The 18,083-nt window shown below is 44.9% G+C and overlaps 1 protein-coding gene across 3 annotated transcripts in view; it reads left to right on the top strand.

Moving 5' to 3' along the window:
- The window catches only part of LOC143289975 (patatin-like phospholipase domain-containing protein 7), an 84,508-nt gene that overhangs the window by 17,862 nt on the left and 48,563 nt on the right, over window positions 1-18,083 (top strand). For all 3 annotated transcript variants that reach the window (XM_076599259.1, XM_076599260.1, XM_076599261.1), the window contains 8 exons: window positions 1,221-1,287; window positions 3,430-3,510; window positions 4,558-4,684; window positions 7,428-7,552; window positions 8,738-8,884; window positions 12,118-12,195; window positions 12,890-12,964; window positions 15,631-15,764. In XM_076599259.1, coding sequence (XP_076455374.1) covers window positions 1,221-1,287; window positions 3,430-3,510; window positions 4,558-4,684; window positions 7,428-7,552; window positions 8,738-8,884; window positions 12,118-12,195; window positions 12,890-12,964; window positions 15,631-15,764 — 834 coding nt within the window. The remainder of the gene's footprint in view (window positions 1-1,220; window positions 1,288-3,429; window positions 3,511-4,557; window positions 4,685-7,427; window positions 7,553-8,737; window positions 8,885-12,117; window positions 12,196-12,889; window positions 12,965-15,630; window positions 15,765-18,083) is intronic.

Below are 18,083 nucleotides of genomic sequence, written 5' to 3'. Positions count from 1 at the left end.
GATGGTTCCCAAAGGCCAACTAGCCCACAAGGCTGCAGCACTAAGAGCCAGTGCAATTTTGCCTCCTAGTTTGAGAGTCATAGTCCTTCACAAAAGACTAAGCTGTAAATGATTTCCCATTGACTGGAGGAACCATTGATAATACAGCTCTCACTTTGCTGTTGGCCCAAATGTAAACTTATGTCAATCTGTGATATAAGCTCAGTGTTGGGCCCTATATAATATGACTTTTTTTACCAAGTGTGCTGGGATCACAAGGAATAATTGCGGGAGTGAAGGGGGCGTGGGTGGGAGGGGGCGGGGGTAGTACATAAAAAGCATAAACATGAATTGGAAATCCTGTACAGACACAACCAACAGTGGGACTTAAAATAGGTATGTATATATAATTATAAGCAAGCTGTCGTCTTCTAGATTCAGGTTTTTAAAGTTAACCACTTTATCAGTGACCGATAAACCGAGGTCCTGATGCAGCATGTGCCTAGCTTACAGTAAAGAATCCTCTCCAACAGAAGGGTTATTCCTAATAAAAAAAATTTGTAGAAAAATCTACCTTGATGGCAAGATACGCTGATAGACAGACAAAGAACAGCAATAAACAGGAGAGAGAAAGAGAAAGGAAGAGTTGTGCTGCACTGTGGTGATGCGCTGCCCTTGAGGAGGACAGCCCGAATTTCATACAGGGAATTTTTTTGGTAGCAAAGAAATAATACAATGCAAAAGCAATATGATATAATGAAACACAGTACAGTACAGCACAGTACAGTACAGTACAGTACAGTACAGCAAAATGCAGTTCAATGCAGTGCAGTACGATTCATTGCAGTGCAATGAAATACAATACGAAATACTACCAGTACAGTAGTACAATACAGTACAGTTCAGTGTATTCCAGTGCAATACAATACAGTACATTGCAATGCAAAGGATCACAGTGAAGCACAGTACAGTTAATGCAGTGAAATAATCAAACCCAACACAAACCAATTGACATGGAGTGCATACCAGCCTAACCTAACGCAACCCAGGCCAACCCAACTCAACCCAACGCAATGCAGTGCAACAACCCAACCCAGCGTAACCCAACCCAACCCAACCCAACCCAACACAACACAACACAACACAACACACGAAGCTGTTTCAGACTGTTATGATCAGTTTGGGGGGACCAAAGAGAGGAGGTATTGTGCCGATTGAATCGTTTGGTCTGTGTCTTGCAGGTTGCCAGCTCTGGCGTTCAATTCCATGTTTGAGCGCTTCAACGAGTCTGTGGTCAGGATGGTGCAGGTAGGTTGGACACCACTTTCATGGGTGAACGTTTTTTTCCTTATATGGATTTTCATACTGGGATTTGGGGGTTTTTGTTTGTTTGTTTTTTTTTGTTTTTTTTTTGCTGCCCCATCATCTGCACCGTTTCAGTGGCATTACTCCCACGCCGCTCATTTAGATTCCCCCATACATGGCCACACCCGGATTCGTCCGTCACAGTTCCAGTGTCGGCAGTCCGCAGGGAATTGATGTTAGGTCGCCAGGAGGCCACACACCAGAGGAGACCCTGCACTGCCACTGAGTCACTTCGGTGGTGTTCAATGGTGCCTGTTTTCATTTAACGTACTTAGGACACCACCTGCTAAGACCCCTACTAACAACAATAATGGCTTAGTCGTGGAGCTAGACTGAGTGAGCATCCCTCCCAGAGTGGAGACCACCACCACGTCCCTCAAACAACAGCCCCCCATGAATCTGCCGACACTGAAGACATTGTCAGGACTCACCCCAAGCACGGAAGTGGAGGGGTATCGAAACTGAGCTCACCATGAGAGCAGGGCATGAAAGACCGCAGACTTTGGGACTTGTTTTTATACAAATGATGAAGGAGGAAGAGGAGGATGACAATGACGATGACAATGTTGCTGTGGAGGTCCATTTTGGTTTGGGACTGTGTGACAAGGCTGTACTCTATGCTTCCTGTCATAATGATATCCTGGTGTTAACCAGGCCCGAGAGATACAGACACTTGCAGTGTTGGTCAGGTAATTAGAGCAACACACCCAGAGACTCATCCTTGAAGTGGATGACACTCAACTGTTTGGTCCCAGTCTGCCCATTTAAGCCCACAGCACACTCAACTCTGGGTAGGAGCCGGCCACGGACCGAAAAACCCACCTCTGCTGGGATTCGAACCCGCGTCCTCCCAGCCGTCAGTCCGCGACGCTAACCACTTGTCCAGGGCGGCTGGTTTTTAAACTGCATCTTTGCTTAACCCACTCAGCCCTGTGGAGTCTGCATCCTTGGCAGGTTTCCATGCCATATTGATATGGGGGAAAAAATACCTGCATAGAATATACTCTTTTTCCTGTAAATTACGTGTGGGCACATCTGGAAATACTGGAGAAGTCTGTTCCCTTTCTATAAATAAATAAATAATAATTATAATATGAAAAAAAAAGGTAGTAGTAATAATAATAATAATAAAATAATAATAATAAATAAATAAATAAATAAGACAACAATGATGATAAATAAGCAAATAAATGTAAAACATGAAGACACACATTCACACATACCCTCACACATGCATAACAGATATGCACCAAACATGCAGTTTTTTTTTTTTTTTTTTTTCTCAAGGCCTGACTAAGCGCGTTGGGTTACGCTGCTGGTCAGGCATCTGCTTGGCAGATGTGGTGTAGCGTATATGGATTTGTCCGAACGCAGTGACGCCTCCTTGAGCTACTGAAACTGAAACTGAAACTGTTCCCTTTCATTGCTATTTATTCGTATGTAGGAAAGTGAAAACAAATTTAGTGTGACAAACTTTGACACCAGAGCAATGCTCAGTGAGTGAAGCAGCTTAGCTCCTGGGCACCAGCTGCGAATGTTTCTGTGTTACAAAATGTGCCTCTTCAAACCTTGGTGTAAACTTCCCCACCAGATTTGTCATTCTGAAACAAAATCTGGAATTCAGATCTGGCCTCGAAACACATCTTTGCAAATCTGTTGGCATGACTCTGTGTGTGTGTGTGTGTGTGTGTGTGTGTGTGTGTTTTTCTGAGTTTGTCTTGCTTATAATTCTGATTATTGTGCCCAGTGTTTTGAATTTTTGTAACCATGTCTTCCCTTTTTTTGAAGCTTACTGTATGCGCTCTGGGACCCTGTGCTTGAGCAGTATGAATGTATAGATATCCATTATTATTGTTATTATTATTATATTTTTTATTTTATTTGTTTTTACTATATTTATTTGTTTATTATTTAAAAAAAATTATAATAGCTATTGTTATTACTACTGTTATTATTATCATTATTATTATCATCACTATTAGTATTATCATTATTATTATTCTTATCTTCATCATTATCATCATCATTATTATCATCATTATCACCACCACAGTATATCAGTGCTATGATTTCATAATGTTGCAGATCATCATGATTCGCCTTCAGAGAGTGACCTTTATGGCTCTTCACAACTACCTGGGCCTCTCCCACGAGCTGATCCACAACGTACGTTGGGCACGTTACAGTACACAGTTACTGGTTACATTCCGGTGCTTCGTCAGCACTTCATGGATGCCAGCTGTTATATAATTTCGCTGTATTCTTGTTGCGCTGGATTGCAGTTTGTTTGGACATTACGCCAACGTCAAAATTGTTCCGATGGGTTCATTTTAGACGACATAGCATGGTCACATGTTCGATGTCTTTGATTTGAACTCGACAGCATTTGAATTGCAAGCACAGTGCTCAACCAAGCGTAGAACTGGGTGAAAATGTAGTAGTATGTATGGTCCCCGTTCAGTTTTCTTGGAGTTTAGTCTAGTTTTTTCTGATATGTTTTTTTGGTTGAATTTTTTTCCTCTCTCTTTTCTTTGTTGGGATGTGGCTGAGAGTTGTAAATTCGTGGACATGTATTAGCAAAGATTATGGTGATCAGATGCTTTTCAGTGTTATTGTTGTTGTTGTTTTTGTTTTTATATTATCATCATAGTTATTATCACTTTTATTATTATTATTATCGTTATTGATATAGTGTTTGTTTTTATTATTGTTATTATTATTATTATTGTTATTATTATTATTATTATTACTGCTATGATTATTATTGTAGAGTGGAGTGATGGCCTAGAGGTAACACATCCGCCTAGGAAGCGAGAGAATCTGAGCGCGCTGGTTCGAATCACGGCTCAGCCGCCAATATTTTCTCCCCCTCCACTATACCTTGAGTGGTGGTCTGGACGCTAGTCATTTGGATGAGACGATAAACCGAGGTCCCGTGTGCAGCATGCACTTAGCGCACGTAAAAGAACCCACGGCTACGAAAGGGTTGTTCCTGGCAAAATTCTGTAGAAAAATCCACTTTGATGCATGCAGAAAAAAAGAAAAGAAAAAAAAAAGGGTGGCACTGTAGTGTAGCGACGCGCTCTCCCTGGAGAGAGCAGCTTGAATTTCACACAGAGAAATCTGTAGTGATAAAAAGAAATACAAATACAAATACAAATTAACAGCGATTATGACAATGATGATGATGAAGATGACGGCTGTGTGGCACAGGCTCCGCTAGCGGACCTCAAGTCCCTGCACATCCAGTCTCTCAGCCACACGGCCATGCCATCCTCCCCACAGAAGAAAGCTGGACGTTCGGCCTCTGATGCAGACCCTCCCACCTCCACCGTGTCCGGTAAATGATAATAATAATAATGATAGTATTTATACGGCGCAAACCTCTATGTAATGGGCTGTCAGCGTCTTTACAGTAGTGCATAATAACATACCTCTGCACATGAAAAGAAAACGACGCATGTGTATGTATCTATACACCAAGAAAATACTACAAAGTGCAGGTATGAACACACACACACACACACACACACACACACACACACGAGACAAAAATACCCTACACAAGCACACGTGTGCACACGTTCGCGCACACGCACACGCCCGAGCACACACAAACATCCACCCACAGTATGACGACTTCAGTAGAGGGCAAATTGGGGTGGGTAGGAGGAGGAATAATGCAGACAATTAGCTATGCTTCATCACACCCACAGGCTGGTTTGAATAGATGGGTTTTTGACTCACTTGTGTAAACAAAGAGTCTATGTTTTAACCTGGTGTTCGGTTGTCTGTGTGTGTGTCTGTGTCTGTGTGTCCGTGTGTCCGTGGTAAACTTTAACATTGACATTTTCTCTGCAAATACTTTGTCAGTTGACACCAAATTAGGCATAGAATTAGGAAAAATTCAGTTCTTTCCAGTCATCTTGTTTAAAACAATATTGCACCTCTGGGATGGGCACAAAAAAATAATAAAAGAAGCCTAATTATATGCAAACTGCATTTACTGTTATATTTATATTTTTTGTATTCTCTAAACTTGGCACTTTGATCTGATATTCTGACCCAACAACAAGAGCAGTCATTATTATCATTTTTTGTTCAAACAGGAACTTCTTTTGCTAAGCATGGAAGTTTTATTTATTTTGCAAACGTTTTGGTGCAGATAGTAAAATAGGGAAATTACTCTGTAATTAATGCTAGGGGACTTAATTTATCACAAGTGAGTCTTGAAGGCCTTGCCTCTCTTGTTCAAGTTTGTTTTGAAAAAGGACAGAGATTCTGATGAAGAGAATTCCAGACAGAAGGTGCTTGACATGTCTCCCATCGATGGCAGTTTGCTGAGGCGCCACGGCAAGAGTTGTTCAGGCGTTGGACTTCTGATCCAGTGTGCACTGTTGATCAGAGTTTGAGGCCCCGTTTTGGCATGGTGTTGTGTCCTGGGGGGGGGGGGGGGAAAGGCGCTATACTGCATTTTTTCCTCACTCTGTCCAGGTGTCGCCGAAAGATACCTTGAGTTGGTTGGGTTCCGCCTAGGAAGCGAGAGAATCTGAGTGCGCTGGTTCGAGTCATGGCTCAGCCGCCAATATTTTCTCCGCCTCCACTAGACCCTGAGTGGTGGTCTGGACGCTAGTCATTCGGATGAGATGATAAACCCAGGCCCATGTGCAGCATGCACTTAGCGCACGTAAGAAAGAACTCACGGCAACAAAAGGGTTGTTCCTGGCAAAATTCTGTAGAAAAATCCACTTTGATAGGAAAAAAAACAAATAAAACTGCACGCAGGAAAAAATACAAAAAAATGGGTGATGCTGTAGTGTAGCGACGCGCTCTCCCTGAGGTGAGCAGCCCGAATTTCACACAGAGAAATCTTCAGTGATAAAAAGATATACAAATACAAATACAAAGGTTGAATTGGCAGAAAGAGAGGATTCAGTCTCCGCCTTCCTGTGCAAAGTGCTTGACACAGAAAACATGAATCCACTGCCCTGATGGCTTTAAAAGGCTATGGGACCTTTTACCTTTATTGTATTTCTCTTTTTTTTTATGTGCGCCAGAACAGATTTCTCTGTGTGAAATTTGGGTTTGAATTAAGGTTTGAAGAGATGACAAATATGGGGTCAGCATAGAGATATGAAAAACAGATATCTCTTTCTCTCTTGTTATGGCTTTAATGTGCTTTTAAGTTCATATACACTCCTTCATGAGTGGCTAAGGCCTGATGATGAATAATGTTCACATTCACATTCCCTCTCTGTCTCTCTTTCCATCTGTTCCTCTCTGCCCCTTTCTTTCTTCCCTCCCTCTCTCTTCCTCCCTCTCCCCCTCCCTCTCTCTGTCTCCCTCCATCCCTCTCTCTCTCTCCCTCCCTCTCCCCCTGCCTCAGTTTGTCTCTGTCCATCCCCCTCTCTCTCTCTCCCCTTCCCCCTCTGTCTTTCTCTGTCTCCCTCCATCCCCCTCTCTCTCTCTCTCACTCTCCCCCTCCCTCTGTCTCCCTCCATCCCTCTCTCCCTCCCTCTCCCCCTCCCTCTCTCTCCCTCCCTTTCCCCCTCCTTCTGTCTGTCTCCCTCCATCCTTCTCTCTCTCTCCCTTCCTCTCCCCCTCCCTCTCTCTGTCTCCCTCCATCCCCCCCTATCTCTCTCCCCCTCTCCCCCTCTGTCTGTCTCCCTCCATCCCCCTCTCTCTCTCCCTCCCTCTCCCCCTCCCTCTGTCTCCCTCCATCCCTCTCTCTCCCCCCTTCCCCCTCCCTCTTTCTGTCTCCCACCCCCCCCTCTTCTCTCTCTGTCCTCTCTTTCCCTCTCTCTCTCCTTCCCTCCCTCTCCCCCCTCTCTCCCTACACCCCCCCCCCTTTTGTCTTTTTCCCTTCCTCCCTCTCCCTCCCTTCCTCTCCCCCCTCTCCTCTCACCCCTTTCTCTCCCGCCCCCTCTCTCTCTCTCCCTCCCTTCCTCTCCCCCCTCTCTCTCTCTCTCTGTCCCTCCACCCCCTCCCTCTCTTCCTACCCCCCCCCCGTCTCTCTCTCTATGTGGGAGGCATGGGCCAAACTAGACCTGCCTGACTGAAGTTTTCACCTGTGTGTGTGACAGGCAAGGTGAAGAGCAGTGCAGAGGAAGAGTCGGACAAGCTGGAGAAGATGTCGGACTTCAACACGGCGCTCATGAGGGCCCGCGTCCCTCAGCAGGACACTGTGGGCGCCAGCAAGAGCAGACAGGTCAGTGGTGTGGTGTGTGGTGGTGGTGTGGTGTGGTGGTGTGTGTGGTGTGGTGTGGTGTGGTGTGTGTGGTGTGGTGTGTGTGGTGGTACATGGTGATTGTTGGTATGTTGTGTGTTGGTATGTGGTATGTGGTGCTATGTGGTGGTGTGGTGCTATGTGGTGGTGTGGTTGTATGTGGTAGTGTGTGGTATGTGAATGTAGTGGTGGTATGTGGTGTGTGGTAGTATGTGGTATGTGGCGGTGTGTGATGGTGTGTGGTGGTATTTGATGTATGTGGTGTGTGGTGCTATGTGGTGTTGTTGTATGTGGTAGTGTGTGGTATGTGATTGTTGCGGTGGCATGTGGTGTGTGGTAGCATGCGGTGTGTGGTTGTGTGTGATGGTGTGTGGTAGTACGTGGTGTGTTGTGGTGTGGTGTGGTATGGTGTGTGGTGGTGTGGTATGGTGGTGCGTTGTGCGTGGTAGTGTGTGTTGGATGTGTGTGTAAGGGCCCGGGTCCCTTAGCAGTAGGGGCTAGCAAGAGCAGACAGCTCAGTGTGTGGGTGTGTGGTGGTGTGTGGTGTGTGGTGGTGTGGTATGGTGGTGTGTTGTGTGTGGTGGTGTGTTGTGGTGTGGTGTGTGTTGTGTGGTGGTGTGTGGTGGTGTGGTATGGTGGTGTGTTGTGTGTGGTGGTGTGTGTTGGTATGGTCTGTGTTGGTGTGTGGTGGTGTGTTGTGGTATGGGTGTGTGTTGGTGTGTGTTGTGATGCGTGTTGGTGTGTGGCATTTGGTGTGTGGTGTTATGTGGTTTGTTGTGGTGTGTGTTATGTGAGGTGGTATGTGGTGGTGTGTGGTGGTGGTATTATGTGGTGTATGGTGGTATTTGGTGTGCAGTGGTATGTGGTAGTATGTGGTGCATGGTGTTTGTTGGTATGGTGGTGTGTGGTGTATATGGTGTCTGGTGGTATGTGGTGTGTGGTGGTATGTTGTGGTGGTGTGTGTTTTTAATGTGAGGTGGTATGTGGTGGTGGTAGTATGTGGTATGTTGTGGTTTGTGGTGGTGTGATGTGGTATAGGGTGTGTGGTGGTATGTCATGTGTGGTGGCATGTGGTGTGTGGCGTAAGTGAGCAGTGTAGTTAGCAGTACAGCCAGCAGTATAGTCCACAGTGTAGTGCAGTGACTGACCATCACCCTGGTCCCTCAGTCCTCAGAGGAAGGCCTGACGGGGAAGTTGGCGGCCAAGCGACTGTCTTTGCCGAGCGAGATGATGGCAGAGGTGACGCAGTCCGTGTCTGACGAACACATCCTTGACCTGGCCCGCACTGACCTCATCACCATCCTGGGGCTGAAGGTGACGGATGTGCCGAGTGGATGGCTGGGTGGATGGTTGGGTGGATGAAAAGCGTGTATATATTCCACTTAGCTCACAGGGATGCCAACTGTTACAATTTCACCGTATTTTGTTCCAACGTTAACGCCAGTGTCATAATTGTTCTGGAGAGTTCATTTTCAACTACATAGCATGGTCACATGCTTTTTTTTTTTTTCTTTTTTTTTTTTTTTTTTTGCTGCCCCATCATCTGCACCATTTCAGTGGCATTACTCCCACGCCAGCACATTTAGATTCCCCCATACACGGCCACACCCGGGTTCGTCTGTCACAGTTCCAGCGTTGGCAGTCCGCAGGGAACAATCGATGTTAGCTCACCAGGAGGCCACACACCAGAGGAGACCCTGCAGTGCTGCTGAGTCACTTTGGTGGTGTTCAGTGGTGCCTGCTCTGATTCACGTATTTAGGACACCACCTACTAAGCCCCCTACTAACGACAATATTGGCTTAGTCACGGAGCCAGACTGAGTGAGCGTCCCTTGCATGGTCACATGCTTTCCTGTTGTAATATTACCCAGACGCTCTAGACCTGTCGATCAGCCTGGACATAGAGGAAGTATCTCAAGTATGCATCAAGTTATCGACTGACACTTGCTACAGTATGCCTCTCTCAGGTGACCTCCTGACGAAGTATAAACAGAGCACCAATAAGAGACCAGACAGTGGAAAAAAAGATCTAACATAACAATTACAAACAACCTGTGGTAGCAGTTACATCGTGTTGCAGGTAGGCCCCAGTGTTTGTATGCCTTGTGGATAAAATGTACGTTTGCTGATGTGGCTTGGAGTCCTAGTGTTCCCACCATATTCAAAATTTCTACCTAATTTCCTGATTGTTCCTTCAAACACTTGACAGGGGTTGGCATCTCTGTATTCCCTTCAGCTCAGTACCCTGGTGGATTGATTAAATTTTGTTTCGTTTTGTGATAGCTGGGTGGATGAAAAGTGTTATATATTCCCTTAGCTTAGTACGCTGGTTGGTGGATTAAATTTTGTTTCATTTTGTGATAGCTGGGTGGATGAAAGCATGTATATTCCGTTAGCTCAGTACCCTGGTGGACAGATTAAATTTCGTTTCAGTTTCATTTTGTTTTGTTAAATTCCATTTCATTTTGTTTTGTTTTGTTAAATTCCATTTCATTTTGTTTTGTTTCGTCTTGTTTCTCTCTTCATTTACGTTTATCTTTTTGGCTGACTGCTTTCACTTCTGTCTTGTCTTTCCTTCTCTTTTCTTTTCTCTTTGTCTCTTCTGTCTTTCCTGTTCTCTTTGTCTTGTCTTTCCTTCTCTTTTCCTTTCTCTTTGTCTCTTCTGTCTTTCCTGTTCTCTTTGTCTTGTCTTTCCTTCTCTTTTCTTTTCTCTTTGTCTCTTCTGTCTTTCCTACTCTCTCAGTCTTGTCTTTTCTTTTGTCTTCCTTTCTTTTTGTCTCTTCTCTTTCCTGTTAATGATAATAATAGTATTTATATAGCACTGAATCTTGTACAGAGACAAATCAAAGTGCTTTCACACCAGTCATTCACACGCATGCATAACTCTAAACATGGAGAAACTGAAGACAAGGAAGAGGCAGGGGAGGGAGGCTATCTTGTGAAGAGGTTGGTTTTAAGGCCAGACTTGAAAGAGCTGAGTGCGGAGACCTGACGAAGCAAAAGAGGAAGTTCATTCCAAATGCAAGGTCCAGAGACAGAGAAAGAGTGGTGTCCAACAGTGGAGTGTTTGAATCTGGGTATGCGTAAACAGAGTGGATCCGAAGCCAATCGTAGAGAGCGAAATGGAGTGTAGAGGTGAAGGCAGCCACAAAGATTGGAAGGGGCAGATTTATGAATAGGTTTATAACATAGAGTGCTGATCTTATACTTTATTCTGTGTGAGACAGGGAGCCAATGGAGATGTTGCAAAATAGGAGTGATGTGCTCAGATCATTTCTTTCAGAGGATGAGTCGGGCAGCAGAATTTTGTTTGCGCTGAAGGGACTGATTGGATGAAGCAGGCAAACCAGACAATAGACAGTTACAGTAGTCAAGGCGAGAGAGAATGAGAGAAACGACAAGTCTGGATGTTGCGTCGGTGGAGAGATATTTCCGAATAGGACTGACGCGTTGCAGTTGACAGTAGCAGGATTGACATGTCTGACTGATAAATTTTTGCATGGACAGTGTGTTGTCAAGGACAATGCCGAGGTTCCTGACTGAGCATGGAAAGAGGGATGGATGTACTGCCAAGTTTGATTGTGTCAGTTGTGATGGAAGAGAGTTTTTGTTTAGTTCCTATTCTTTCTGTCTTGTCTTTCCTTCTCTCTCTCTCTCTCTGTCTTTCCTACTCTCTGTCTTGTCTTTCTCTCTTTCTCTTTGTCTCTTCTGTCTTTCCTACTCTGTCTGTCTTGTCTTTTCTTCTGTCATCCTTTCTCTTTGTCTCTTCTGTCTTTTTTCTCTTTGTCTCTTCTGTCTTTCCTACTCTGTCTTGTCTTTCCTTCTCTTTCTCTTTGTCTCCTGTCTTTTTTCTCTTTGTCTCTTCTGTCTTTCCTACTCTCTCTGTCTTGTCTTTCCTTCTCTCTTTCTCGTTGTCTCTTCTGTCTTTCCTACTCTCTCTGTCTTGTCTTTCCTTGTATCTGTCTTTCTCTCGTCTCTCTTGTGTTTTTCCTGCTCTCTCTGTCTTGTTTTTTCTTGTCTCTGCCTTTCTCTCATCTCTCTTCTGTCTTTCCTACTCTCTCTGTCTTTCTCATTCTGTCTTCTGTCTTTCCTACTCTCTCTGTCTTGCCTTTCTTTGTATCTTTCTCGTCTCTTCTGTCTTTCCTACTCTCTCTGTCTTGTCTTTCCTTCTCTCTGCCTTTCTCTTTCTCTCTTCTGTCTTTCCTACTCTCTCTGTCTTGTCTTTCCTTGTCTCTGACTTTCTCTTTGTCTCTTCTGTCTTTTCTACTCAGTCTTGTTTTTCCTTCTCTCTTCCTTTGTCTTCTGTCTTTCCTACTCTGTCCTGTCTTTCCCTCTCTCTTCCTTTATGTTCTGTTTTTCATACTGTCCTGTCTTTCTTCTGTCTGCCTTTCTCTCTTCTGTCTGTCTTGTCTTTCCTTCATGCCTGCGTGGTGACACACTGTGTCTGTGTATGTATTCTTCAGTTTAACGTCTTTCCACTTGAAGTGATATTAGGTGTGTCAGTATATCTCTGTCAATGTGTCAGTGTAAAGTAATTGTGTGCGCAGAACCCCAGACTGTTGGACGGGAGGCTGAGCCTCCAGAGGGTCAAAGCTGGCACCATTCTGTGTAAACAGGGGGATCAGGTCAGTGCTTGACGTTGTGTCGGCATTATCATCGTTGTCATTGTCACCATCCTCATCATTGTTGCCACCGTAGTCATCATTAACATCGTCATCATCATCATCTTCATTGTCATCATCATCATCATCATCATCATCAGGTCAGTGCTTGACATTGTTACATCATCATCATCATCATCATTGTAATAGTCATCATCTTCATCATCGTCATTGTCTTCTTGGATTAAGATGTCACATGACGTACACATGTACACACCAACACACATTTTGTGGTGTGCAATGAGTAACAGTGTCACATGACGCACACATGTACACACAAACACTCATTTTGTGGCGTGCAGAGGATTAAGGTGTCACATGACGCACACATGTACACACTAACACATTTTGTGGCTTGCAGAGGATTAAGGTGTCACATGACGCACACATGTACACACTAACACATTTTGTGGCATGGAGAGGATTAAGGTGTCACATGACGCACACATGTACACACTAACACATTTTGTGGCGTGCAGAGGATTAAGGTGTCACATGACGCACACATGTACACACTAACACATTTTGTGGCGTGCAGAGGATTAAGGTGTCACATGACGCACACATGTACACACAAACACACATTTTGTGGTGTGCAGAGGATTAAGGTGTCACATGACGCACACATGTACACACTAACACATTTTGTGGTGTGCAGGATGCGAACCTGGTGTTTGTGGTGAGAGGAACGCTGCACGTTTTGCAGCAGAGTGTCGGAGAAGCCACCAAGGAGGTCAGTGCTCTGTCCCAGTTGTATCTGAGCTGGAATGTTGCCCTCACTTTTGTCAGTTCTGTGGGTTTTTTTTTTGTTTTTTCTCTCCTTTTTTCCAGTCACTTAAAACTCTTAAGATTATGAATGTCTTGTTTTTAAGAACAGTGTCAAGAAATGTACTCTTACCAAAAAGAAATGTTGATATGAAACATGTTTTCTAAAAAATTTTATTGGTACTTCGAAGTAGATACCAAAAAGAAATATTAATGTGGAACATGCTTTGTATTATTGGTACTTCAAAGTGGATGCCAAAAGGAAATGTTAATATGGAAATATTGAACATGTTCTTTTGGGTCTGGTCAGCCTGGTGGGTGTAAGGCCTGAGACTCTTGTTCCAAGGTCTGGGGTTCGATTCTTACTCGAGAGAGCCAGGGTGGAGGAGATTTTTTCTTTGGAGTAAACATCTGTGCAGACTCTAGTCTCTTCCAAGCCCTTCGGATGAGCCTTTAACACACTCAGTACGGCCAGTCCTCTCTTCTCCTCTACACAGAGCCCTTGGATGTCTAGTGGGTGTCTCAATGACCCAACCTTTAGCTTCCGTCGTCAGAATTGTGGTATTCTTTGTCAACATTCACCTCTTCAGTATGAGAGCCTTCTGCTTGCAATATTTTGATGGTGGTAATTGGGGTGAAATGCTGTTAACGTCTTCTCTTTTGCCGTTCGTATGGAGAGAGTTAAGACTGTCACATTTTCAGATTGGGGAGGGGTGTGGGGGGTGGGGGGGTCTGGTCATCTGGTCAGCCTGGTGGGTGTAAGGCCTCAGACTCTTGTTCCAAGGTCTGGGGTTCGATTCTTACTTGAGAGAGCCAGGGTGGAGGAGATTTTTTCTTTGGAGTAAACATCTGTGCAGACTCTAGTCTCTTCCAAGCCCTTCGGATGAGCCTTTAAACCGTTGTCTTGTGCACAAGTGCTTGCATGAAAAATCTTGCATGCATGTTAAATCCCATTCCACCTTTCCGAGAAGAGTAGGCCGTTGTGTGCCTGTGGGATAGATGACACAAAAACAAAACACATGGACACCAAGGATGGTTCCCAAAGGCCAACTGGCCCCTAAGGCTGCAGCACTAAGAGCCAGTGCAATTTTGCCTCCTAGTTTGAGTGTTATAGTCCTTCACAAAACACTAAGCTGTAAATGACTTCCCATTGCAGTGGAGAAACCATTGATCATACAGCTCTCACTTTGCTGTTTGGTCCCAACTGTAAGCTTATGTCAGTCAGTGATATAAGCTGGACTGGTGGCTTTTTATTTGTTATTGTTACTATCATTACTTGTATTTGTATTTGTATTCCTCTTTTCTGTCACAACAGATTTCTCTGTGGGAAATTCAGGCTGCTCTTGCCAGGGAGAGTGCGTTGCTACACTGGGAGTGCCACCCATTTTTTGTATTTTTTCCTGTGTGCAGTTTTATTTGTTTTTCCTATCGAAGTGGATTTTTCAGCTGAATTTTGCCAGGGACAACACTTTTGTTGCCGTGGGTTTTTTTTATGTGTGCTAAGTGCATGCTGCACATGGGACCTCGGTTTATTGTCTCATTTGAATGACTAGTGTCCAGACCACCGCTCAAGGTCTAGTGGAGGGGGAGAAAATACTGGCGACTGAGCCGTGATTCGAACCAGCACGCACAGATTCTCTTGCTTCCTAGGCGGACGCGTTACCTCTAGGCCATCTCTCCCATTATTATTATTATTATTCCTGTTGTTGTTTTGTTGTTATTGTTATCATTTTTGTCATCATTATTGCTATTGTTATTATCATTGTTATCGTCATTGTTATTATTACATTTCTTTGCACTGTTACCTTGCTGTCCTTGTCTTTTTTTCTGAGCCCCAGAGTGACGGATCGGGGAGAGCTGCTGGCTGTTGTCACTAACGGCCCCTCTGTCTGTCTGTCTGTTGCAGGTGTTGTCACTGACAGTCCCTCTGTCTGTCTGTTGCAGGTGTTGTCACTGACAGCCCCTCTGTCTGTCTTTTGCAGGTGTTGTCACTGACAGTCCCTCTGTCTGTTGCAGGTGTTGTCACTGACAGCCCCTCTGTCTGTCTGTTGCAGGTGTTGTCACTGACAGCCCCTCTCTCTGTCTGCTGCAGGTGTTGTCACTGACAGCCCCTCTCTCTGTCTGTTGCAGGTGTTGTCACTGACGGCCCCTCTCTCTGTCTGTCTGTTGCAGGTGTTGTCACTGACAGCCCCTGTCTCTGTCTGTTGCAGGTGTTGTCACTGACAGTCCCTCTGTCTGTCTGTTGCAGGTGTTGTCACTGACAGCCCCTCTCTCTGTCTGTTGCAGGTGTTGTCACTGACAGCCCCTCTGTCTGTCTGTTGCAGGTGTTGTCACTGACGGCCCCTCTCTCTGTCTGTCTGTTGCAGGTGTTGTCACTGACAGCCCCTCTCTCTGTCTGTCTGTTGCAGGTGTTGTCACTGACAGCCCCTGTCTCTGTCTGTTGCAGGTGTTGTCACTGACAGTCCCTCTGTCTGTCTGTTGCAGGTGTTGTCACTGACAGCCCCTCTCTCTGTCTGTTGCAGGTGTTGTCACTGACAGTCCCTGTCAGTCTGTTGCAGGTGTTGTCACTGACAGCCCGTCTGTCTGTCTGTTGCAGGTGTTGTCACTGACAGTCCCTCTGTCTGTCTGTTGCAGGTGAAGCTGTTTTCTGTGACCCCCGGGGAAATGACGGACATGCTGCCTGTGCTGACCGGCGAGCCGTCCTTCTTCACCACCCGCGCCAAAACGGACGTCATTCTGGTGATCATCACCAAGGCCAACTTTTACAGGTGTGTTCGCTTGCACGTGTGGTGACATCGTTGTTTTTTGGGTTTTTTTGTATTTATTTATTCATTTTTTGCATCCCCATCAGCTGACTGCACTGCTTTCAGTGGCGTTATCCTATTCTGGTGGTCGTCACCAACGCCAGCTTTTACAGGTGTGTGTTCATTTTTCACACTTGTGGAGGAAGGAGGCAGAATGGTTAAGATGCTCAGCTGCCAATACAGAGAGTCCGTGAGGGTGTGGGTTTGAATCCTGCTCTCGCCCCTTTTCTCCCAAGTTTGACTGCGTGCGGAGGAAGGTGGCAGAATGGTTAAGACGCCCAGCTGCCAATACAGAGAGTCTGTGAGGGTTTGGGTTCCAGTCCCGCTCTCGCTCTTTCTCCATAGTTTGACTGGAAAATCAAGCAGAGTGTCTAGTCTTTCGGATGAGACGATAAAACCGAGGTCCCATGTGCAGCACCACTTGGCGCACTGAAAAAGAACCAATGGCAACGAGAGTGTTGTCCTATAGCATAATTATGTAAAAAGAAATCCACTCTGCTGGATACACAGATATATATGTGTGCATGAACTCAAAGCCTGACAAGTGCGTTGGGTTATGCTGCTGTCAGGCATCTGCCAAGCAGGTGTGGTGTAGTGTATATGGATTTGCCTGAATGCAGTGACGCCCTCCTTGAGACACTGAAACTGTAACCCACGTGTGGTGACGTTGTTGTTATTTTTATTTATTTCTTCATTTTATTTTTGCTTCCCCATCTCCTTCTTCTGTGTTCCTGGGCTGCAACTCCCATGTTCACTCGTATGTACACGAGTGGGCTTTTATATGTATGACCGTTTTTACCCCGCCATGTAGGCAGCCATACTCCGCTATCAGGGGTGTGCATGCTGGGTATGTTCTTGTTTCCATAACCCACCGAACGCTGACATGGATTACAGGATCTTTAACATGCGTATTTGATCTTCTTGCATGCGTATGCACATGAAGGGGGTTCAGGCAGTAGCAGGTTTGCACATGTGTTAACCTGGGAGATCGGAAAAATCTCCACCCTTTACCCACCAGGCGCTGTCACCAAGATTCGAACCCGGGACCCTCAGATTGAAAGTCCATTGGCTTTAACCACTCAGCTGTTGCGCCTGTCGATTCCCCATCAAATGCGCTGTTTTCAGTGGCGTTACTCCCTTGCCGCTCATTCCGAGTCCACCCCACACAAGGCCACACCTGGGTTCGTCTGTTGCAGTTCCTGCTGCAGCAGTCCGCAGAGATGGTGATATTGTTTTAGATGTGATGAAGGCCAGTTTTTACAGGTATGATCATGCCACAGAGATGGGGCCATTGTTTTAGGTTGTCATCAAGGCCAGTTTTTTACAGGTATGTTCAGTTGACAGAGATGGCGACATTGTTTCAAATTGTGCTCCAGGCCAATTTTTTTTTTTACAGGTATGTTCAGTTCACAGAGATGGTGACTTTATTTTAAGTTGTAATCAAGGCCAGTTTTTACAGGTATGTTCAGTTCACAGAGATGGTGACTTTATTTTAAGTTGTGGTCAAGGCCAGTTTTTACAGGTATGTTCAGTTCACAGAGATGGTGACATTATTTTAAGTTGTCATCAAGGCCAGTTTTTACAGGTGTGTTCAGTTCACAGAGATGGTGACTTTATTTTAAGTTGTGGTCAAGGCCAGTTTTTACAGGTGTGTTCAGTTCACAGAGATGGTGACATTATTTTAAGTTGTCATCAAGGCCAGTTTTTACAGGTATATTCAGTTCACAGAGATGGTGACATTATTTTAAGTTGTGGTCAAGGCCAGTTTTTACAGGTGTGTTCATCTTTACATGGTGATGTGGTCATTCAGGTTGTTGTCATCACTGAGGCCAGTTTTACAGGTATGCTCACCTTTTTACATGGAGGTGATGTCATTCTTGTCGTCACCTTGACCGCTTTTTTACAGGTTCTTCACCTTTTACATGGTGGCATAGCAGATTGTGTGTGTGTGTGTGTGTATGTGTGTATGTGTGTATGTGAGTGTGTGTGTGTGTGTGTGTGTTGTTTTATTTTACAGTATGATTCATGAAGAACTGTATTTTGGGTGGCTCTCAGGTTGCCACATAAATTTGTACAAGTAACAGATGAGTTTATATATATATATATATATATATATATATATGTGGCCTCTGGCAAAATTATGTTGACGAAATCCACTCTGATAGGTACAAAATATTTATGCGCGCACTCAAGGCCTGACTGTGTGCGTTGGGTTATGCTGCTGGTCAGGCATCTGCCTTGCAGATGCGGTGTTATGTACATGGATTTGTCTGAATGCAGTGA

Source organism: Babylonia areolata, chromosome 14 (genome assembly GCF_041734735.1).
Source record: "Babylonia areolata isolate BAREFJ2019XMU chromosome 14, ASM4173473v1, whole genome shotgun sequence".
NCBI classification, from domain to species: domain Eukaryota; kingdom Metazoa; phylum Mollusca; class Gastropoda; order Neogastropoda; family Buccinidae; genus Babylonia; species Babylonia areolata.
Note: the sequence above shows the minus strand (reverse complement) of the source record. Positions and strands in the feature narration are given on the sequence as shown.